Source organism: Euprymna scolopes, chromosome 38, assembly GCF_053919585.1.
Source record: "Euprymna scolopes isolate OS-2025 chromosome 38, ASM5391958v1, whole genome shotgun sequence".
NCBI lineage: Eukaryota > Metazoa > Mollusca > Cephalopoda > Sepiida > Sepiolidae > Euprymna > Euprymna scolopes.
Window position 1 is genome coordinate 630,878 of NC_136519.1, and position 8,107 is coordinate 638,984.

An 8,107-nucleotide genomic window follows, 5' to 3' on the forward strand; every position below is an offset into this window, starting at 1 on the left:
TCTCTCTCTCTCTCTTTCGTATCACGTCATTAGGCTTTCTAAATGCATCCAAATTGCATTTAAATTCCGAAGATCACGAAGTAATTCATTATGTCTGTTCTTTCAAAAATTAATATGGTTAGCATATTTACGGAGAAACGTAATACAGTCTGCTTGATTTAATTTTGTAATTAAATCATTTTATTTTTTAAATACGAATCAAAATAAAAGGAAATGTCTTAACCGAAAAGCGATTAGTAAGGAGAGATAATCCAGATGTGTATCATGTCAGCTATTTCATTTGAGGAAAATGTTTTATTAGTAAGACAAGATTTTCATCATATTCTTTCTTTAAAGTAGACAAATTATGCGCAACAAAATTTGGAAAAAGTAAGCATTAATTCACTCTTTTTTTTTTCTTTTTGTTTCGATTTTATAAAATACGGCTGTATACTAGGTACGAGCAATAATGACGAAAAAAAAATAGGGGGAAATAATTTTGAAAGCCGGTTTATCATATTTTTTTTTGTATGTTTCCGACTACATTTTGATTGTATTTGAAAGATTAAAGCCTAAAGTTAATTTCCAAAAGGAAAAGAAATATTTATATACGTGAAAAAAAAGTTATAATGAAAAATATTTTTACAGCGACATTTGGAAGCTGATAAATTCAGCTAAATTTTGAAGTTAAGTAAATTCATTGTAAAAAAAAAAAAAATCATTGAAAGATAAATATTACTGGATCTATTTCAAAGTAAAGATATTGAATTGAATAATAAAAAACACATTGTTTGTACAATTAAATTTTTTTTTAAAATAGTTTAATTATCCTCCAAAGGCGAGAGATTCTAGCTTCTACAAACCAAAACAAACGAATTTGTATAGATGTGGATTCTACCGAAACCCAAAATGTGCTGAAAGTCAAAAGGCTGTCTGAGGATGGCGTCAGGTAGTTAGAGGGAGGTACGGAGTGCTGGTTTTCTTGTTTTTCCCCAACCGGTCATCCATACATTTCTACCATGAACATTTATATAATTTTTACCATTTTTTAAAGTTTAATTATTTTTCTGTGTCTCTGCTTTTAAATTAAAAAAAATATTTTTCAAGATTATATAAAAATTATGTTACACTGAAAGTTCATTCAAGTAAGGGAATTATTAGAATCTTAGATATAAAAATTACATGAAACATGTAATCTAAAAAAACAAAAATGCACGCCATTATTCTATTTGAGTAGTCTCGCTGTGAAAGTGGCGAGGCTACGATATACACAATTAGGACAGTAATCACTAAATCTAAACACAATTTTGAACATGGAATACCAGATGAGGTGGTCATTGATAATGAACCCCAATTTAGTAAACCCCAATTTTACACCTTCGTCAGAAAGTGATGTTTTACACACATACACACACGCACACGCACACACGCACACACCTGTCAGTACTTACAATAGCAAGGCAAATAGAAAAGTGGGATCTGCTTACAAAAACCTCTTCCAGAAAGCGAAGGAAGATAAGGTTAATTAATTAATTTATTTTTTAATTCCATTTTCACACTAAACAAGGTACATTCCCACTTTGGTGTAAGGGGCTACTATCAGGGGCAACAACTACTGGGGTACTATGTTGGGATTTGGGCAGCAAGATGTCGGTTCACATTACACTTGAACTTTTGCATGTCAGTACAGTTGGGGAAGCAGGGACCTGGAATGGAATTCCAGAGTCTAGCGGTTCTGGGGAAGAAACTACTGGAGTAGAAAGATCTTTTACATCTAGGGATCTCTACAGTGTGGGGGTGGGATTTAGCAGCCTGTCGGGTTTGTCGAGGGTGCTCACGTCGGGGGGGCATAAGTGCTTGCAGTTCGTCAGAGCATTCACCACTAAAATACTTGTAGAACAGGCAGAGGGATGCAACATTTCGTCGATGGGACAGAGGCTGAAGCTTAGATGCTAGTTTAGGGCCTATCAGATTGGCGACTCTCTTTTGAACCTTGTCTAGGAGCGAGAGACTAGTAGCAGATGCACCAGCCCAAATGTGACAGCAATACTCCATACATGCGCGAATGGTGACCTTATAGAGGTATAGGATACTTTCGGATGTTAGTAGTTTTCTAGCACGGTAGAGAGAGTCTACCTTCTTTGCAGCAGCCCTGGCAATGCTTTCAATGTAATTGTTCCAACTCATGTTTCCTGTGAGCATTAGGCCAAGGAGTTTGAAAGATGTACTCTCAGATAAAGAGTCACTAGCCATTGCTATTGGTGGCAGAGAAGGTTTCTTGTAATTATTGAAGGAAACCAGTTTAGTCTTGGCAGCATTAAATGTGACCATCCATTTTTGTCCCCATTCCACTACAGATTGGAGGTCATCCTCTAGTGTTTTTGCCATTTCTTTAGATATGTGTTCATTTGTTTTCCTATATATTTCCTTTTATATTCAGCCATATTGGATCACAGGAATACCGCAGGTAAAGTCCTCTTATCACCAGCACAGAAACTGATGTCTAGACGACTAAAATCACTTCTTACAACCAGAAATGATCTACTCAAACCAGAATTACCCCCAAAATATAAACAAGATAATGACGTAGGCAACAGAAAGCAAGAGCATTACTTCAACCACAAAGTAAAACCACTTCTATCATTGCACCCATGACATGTGGTACGGATTAAACCACACATAATATGTCAAAAACAGTAGAAGAAAGGCATTATGTTGCAGACTCTGGATAAAATATCATACCATGTCAAAGTTGACGGGGTGCTGGATCGTCGAAATAGAATGGATTTCAACAAAACAAAACAAATAAACAAAAAGTAGAAGCAACTCCATTTCTATTATTGATCTACTAGCCATACAATTGCAGAGTTAGGTATTAGTGAATGCAGCTTTTATATAAAGAAGTGACTTCTCATCCACAAACACCTCCAAGGATTAGTGATAGAAGATAAAAGGTGAGCCTGATTTCATTCCAAACCAAATCAAATCTTGAAAGAGTCAGGATGACGCGGGGGATAAGACTAGCAAAAAACTTTGCTAGGTTCAAGGACTATCTATCTTCAGTTGAAAGTAAATGGGTTTGGCAACAGGATAATCAGCTTATGAATCCTTTAGTCTCTAAGACAAATTGTGAAATATGTTAATTTTGTGTTAACGTTCATTAGATCTCTTAATAATAATTAAAAAAAAAAACGGAAGATTTTGCATAAGGGACTGAATAAGGGTTTACTACATTCTGTATGGAAGCCCTTAGAGTTGTTGCAGTTAGCTTTCCCTTGTAGAGCGGTCTGTACACGTGTTGTTTCTTATCCACTAGAATTCACTTATAAAAGTCAATGAAATGTAGAGCATAGCATTTGTAGCAACATAATTTGTAATGTGCTTTGGACCAACCCTGAAATCTTGATTTGTTTACATACCTTTCACAGCGGTAAGGTTAGTCACAAGATCAGTTTAGAGTGGGGACTCACTTCCTTTAAAAGCCATCACTTTTCAAATATGAGCTAATGCCTGGGAACATGGCTTCTACAGACTAAACAAATACCACAGAAAACAGATTTTTAACTGAAAGCTAAGGAGTACTTAGTTGTTCTTGTCATGCATATATGTGTAAGAATGAGACCTGGAACACGTGTATCTGGTCAAGAGAGGAACTGAATTAACAATGGCTTCCCGCTTTATTAAAAGATTGCTATGCGCATGCGTGAGTGCATACAAAAGTTACATCAGGAAACCGGGACGAAAGAGTCTATACAAAAGTCACAGAAACAATAGAGCAGCGATATCATTACAGTTGTCTGCTTTAAAGTTAATACCAATTTAATTAGGCACCGCCAAAACTGGAGGGGGGGGGCAGGTAAGTACTTTTTGACGGACCGTCTTTTTAAAAATCTACCAAAAGTCAGGTAATTATCCAATCAATACAAAATTTTCAGCAATTATTAAGAGAAGAATGAACTTTATAACAGTGTACTTAATTTTTATAAACGATAATCATTGAAAATCGTAATTTTTATAAACGATAATCATTGAAAATCGTAAAAAATGTGATTTTCCATGTATAAATCTACTTGATCAATTTACGTGACTTTTTTGGAATATGACATTTTCATCCAGTGACAGACTCATACATGAAGATTTTTATCTTTTTTTATGTAAATATATTTTCTTTTTGTAAAATTCTTATATAATAACATTATGAAGCCTGGAATTTAGGAATGTAAAAAGAATAAGAAAAAAATGACTTGCTGGCAAAACCTCATTCCTACTGTTAATAGCAGTTCATGATAACCATGGCTCTGCCAAAGCAAGCATTCTTAAGGCATTGTAAATTTACAATATATATACTTAATGTGCAACAAAGTGACACGTTAATCAACGCACGAGGAGATGCCAGGGATAAGATGGTATTTACACAGTACACTTGCTAAGTTGTGAATTCTTTCAATTTTGACTCCTAAGCAACTATTTCAACCCATAACAAAACGGCTCACAAAAAATGCAATCATTTAAGCCATCTAATACTTCTCTGTGATCTTTCATGTCTATAGTTTGAAAAATAGAAAGAATGTTATCAGAGAAGATTAGGGATTTAAAGATGATATATTTATGTTAAAATATGTACCAAGAATGGTAACTTAATGAAAATGGATTTTAGTTTGCATAACTAACATAAGTAGGAATTAATATAAACAATAAAGATGATTTTATTAGTGACGTCAAAGAACAAAAAAAAAAAAAGATTTATGTAGATATATACATGGACAGTGTGAGATAAGTTCCATATTCAATGTATTAGCGAACAGACAGCATTCTTATGCTCCAGAGTGTGGACTTGACGCCTATTAAAGTTAAAGGATGCAAATTAGCAAAATGTTAATTTGTAAGATTATGCCAATTCTGAGAAAAGACCCAGCATGGAAATAAATGATTATATCCAAATATCATTAACATTTTTGTGTGTTCCCTTTTCAAAAGAAAAGGACTTGCAGGAAACTCAAAAGAAACTTTGAAAAGGTATGTGTCTTTTGTTGGTGTCCACACCAACAATATTATCCATCACTTTAGTAAAAACTGTGTGAGTTGTCATTGTCCATAGTTGTTATACTCACTGTTTAAAGAATATCCACACATATGAACATTAGAGACGATCAACAGACATTATATGCCCATTCAAGAAACTAGACAATTTCAAAATGTTAAAACATATAATAATATAAATATACATATAATGATACATCACAATGTTAGAGACAGAAGTTATATAGACCATGTAATAACATAACCAATATTCTAATAATGTTCTGATTTATTTCCTCCTCCATTACAAAAAAGATTTATAATGTCATTAAAACAATATTTTAAAGTGATATGATATATATATATATATATATATATATATATATATATATATGTATATATGTATATGTGTATCAGTTGACAACAATAATACTGTAATTGTATTTTGAATTTAATTAATAATGAATTTGGGTTTTTAATAAGAATCTACGTAAACATTCAATTTTTTTCATATGAAATGTATCTTAAAATTTGTTTTATATTTGCAGAATCTGCATTAACACAAAGAAATCGACAATTGGATTTGAATGGATCTTTGTTCCATGGAATATTTAAGTATGCTTAAAAATATTTGGAAAATTCTTATGAATAAAATCCTATATAAAAGAATAAAAATATCTTGTTTATTTGGTAAAACTAAAATCACAGCCAAATTAGGACTGGTAAGATTTGCTAAAAATATCCATCTTGTTGTCACATACATGTTTTATACTAAAACGATCTTACATTTTAACCTAAAATGAGAACTTGAGATATGATACTAAATGAAAAGCCATATTATTGTGAAAAAAACAATCAGAAAAGAAACAACTTTTTTTTCATATGTGGTTAATTTTTACTGATAAGGTATTTTGCTTTGGTACATTCAATGTATAAATGAAGCAGACCAAATTCTTGTGAATTATCTGGTTCTTTCATACAAAAATTAAGTTTGCTGCAGTATGTTCAAACAAATATGGGGGACAAAAAATATTCTTGTGAAGTATGTGGTCATTGTTTTTCATATAAATATCATATGTTGGATCATATGCGAACACATACGGGAGAAAAACCATATTCTTGTGAAGTATGTGGTTCTTCTTTTGCACAGAAGTCAACTTTGTCACGGCATATGAAAACACATACAGGAGACAAACCACATTCTTGTGAAATATGTGGTCATTGTTTTACGCATAAATATCATTTGTTGGAGCATATGCGAACACATACGGGAGAAACACCATATTCTTGTGACGTATGTGGTTCTTCTTTTGCACATAAGTCAACTTTGTCACGTCATATGAAAACACATACAGGAGACAAACCACATTCTTGTAAAATATGTAGTTCATCTTTTACAAAAAAGTCATATTTGTTGCGTCATAAGCTAACACATATGTGAGAGAAATTACATTGTTGTGTAGTATGTGGTTCCTATTTCACATGGAAGTCAACTTTGTCGCTGCATATGCGAACACATAGGAGACAAAATGTGAAGTATGTGGTTTTTTATATAGAAGTCACAATTGTTGAATCATATTTTAAATCATACATGAGAGAAAACCACATTCTTGTGAAGAGTGTGATTCTTTTTCCTGAAAGTAAACTTTGTCGCAGCATATGCAAACACATACAGAAGACAAATGGTTCCCTGGACTGGCTCAAAAGAGGATCCCTCCATTACGACTAAGAGAGGTTGATATTGGCTGCACAAGACCAGGGCCTCATGACAAACGCCTTCAAAAAGATGTGTGGTCTAAGCAACAATAATAAATGCAGGTTCTGTAGCACTGAGGTTGAGAGTGTGGGCCACCTGATTTCTGGTTGCAAAGTCCTACTTGGAGACGGTTATTATACAGATCGCCATAACGGAGTTTGCAAATACCTTCACTGGAAGATATGTAAGAAACTCAACATTCAGTGTAGTAAAAAATCCTGGGAACATATACCCGAACGAACAGTTGGGAATGACAACTACACTATTCACTATGACTACATAATCCCTACTGCTACATATCTTGAAAATGCAGCTGTTAAACCAGATATAGTGATTTGGGACAGAGCAAACAAAAAAGTGACCGTAATAGAGGTCAGTGTACCCAATGATACAGGGCTTAACAGAGTTGAGAGGGAAAAGATAACAAAGTATCAAGGACTTATGTATGATATGAAACGAAATTGGAAATTAAAAGACGTTTCGATTATACCAGTCATCATAGGAGCAACTGAACTTATGAAAAAGAACTTTAAAAAGTACATAACAAGCATACCCGGTGAACCAAGTGCAAGTGAAATACAAACGATTGCACTGAAAGGGACGGCTAGAATCCTGAAAAGATCTCTTGGTTGGACTCACTAAACTAGGGGTAAATGTCAGACATCTGGTTGGATGTCCCATCCCCTAGAAGAAAAAGTTTAAGAAAAATGAAAAAAAAAAAAAAAGACAAACAACATTGTTGTGTAGTATGTGGTTCTTCCTTTACATGAAATCAACTTTGTCACAACATATGCAGAAAAATACAGGAGACAGACCACATTCTTGTGAAGTATGTGGTTCTTTTTACATCGAAGTCAGCCTTGTTGCAGCATATGAGGACACATGGCAGAGCAACTACATTCTTGTGTGGTTCTTGCTTTGCACAGAAGGACCATTTGCAGACATATTAGTTTTTATTTGTTTTCATCATCTATAGTTAAGATTGAACATTTATTCATCTATTTTCTTATTCAAAATTTTAATCTAATGTCCATTTTATTATATAGAAGATAATCTCAGAAACAACATAAGATACATGATTACGACTTTCATTCAGTATTTTATTTATTAAAATCCATTTTTTAATTAAACTTTCATATATTTTTCCTTCAATTTTTTTCATCTTTTTATTCAATTAATTTTTTTTTTCTGTTAGTGTTCATTCCTTTTTAATTATTTCTTTCATTGATTTTTACTTCATTGTTAACCATTACTTTTTCATTTTCTTTCATTCAAATTTTCTTCATTTCTTCATATACTTCTTCATTCGTTGTTTCTTTTTATTCTATTTTTTATTTATAAGTTTTATTCTTT

The 8,107-nt window shown here is 33.0% G+C and overlaps 1 protein-coding gene across 1 annotated transcript; it reads left to right on the forward strand.

Annotated features, from left to right (window-relative positions):
- The first annotated feature begins 11 nt into the window (after positions 1-11).
- LOC145263040 (uncharacterized) lies at positions 12-7,514 on the forward strand. The gene is made up of 2 exons (XM_080119869.1): positions 12-369; positions 5,547-7,514. Exon 2 carries the CDS (start codon positions 6,764-6,766, stop codon positions 7,394-7,396), a length of 633 nt encoding a protein of 210 aa, XP_079975995.1. The 5' UTR covers positions 12-369; positions 5,547-6,763; the 3' UTR covers positions 7,397-7,514.
- The last annotated feature ends 593 nt before the right edge of the window (positions 7,515-8,107 follow it).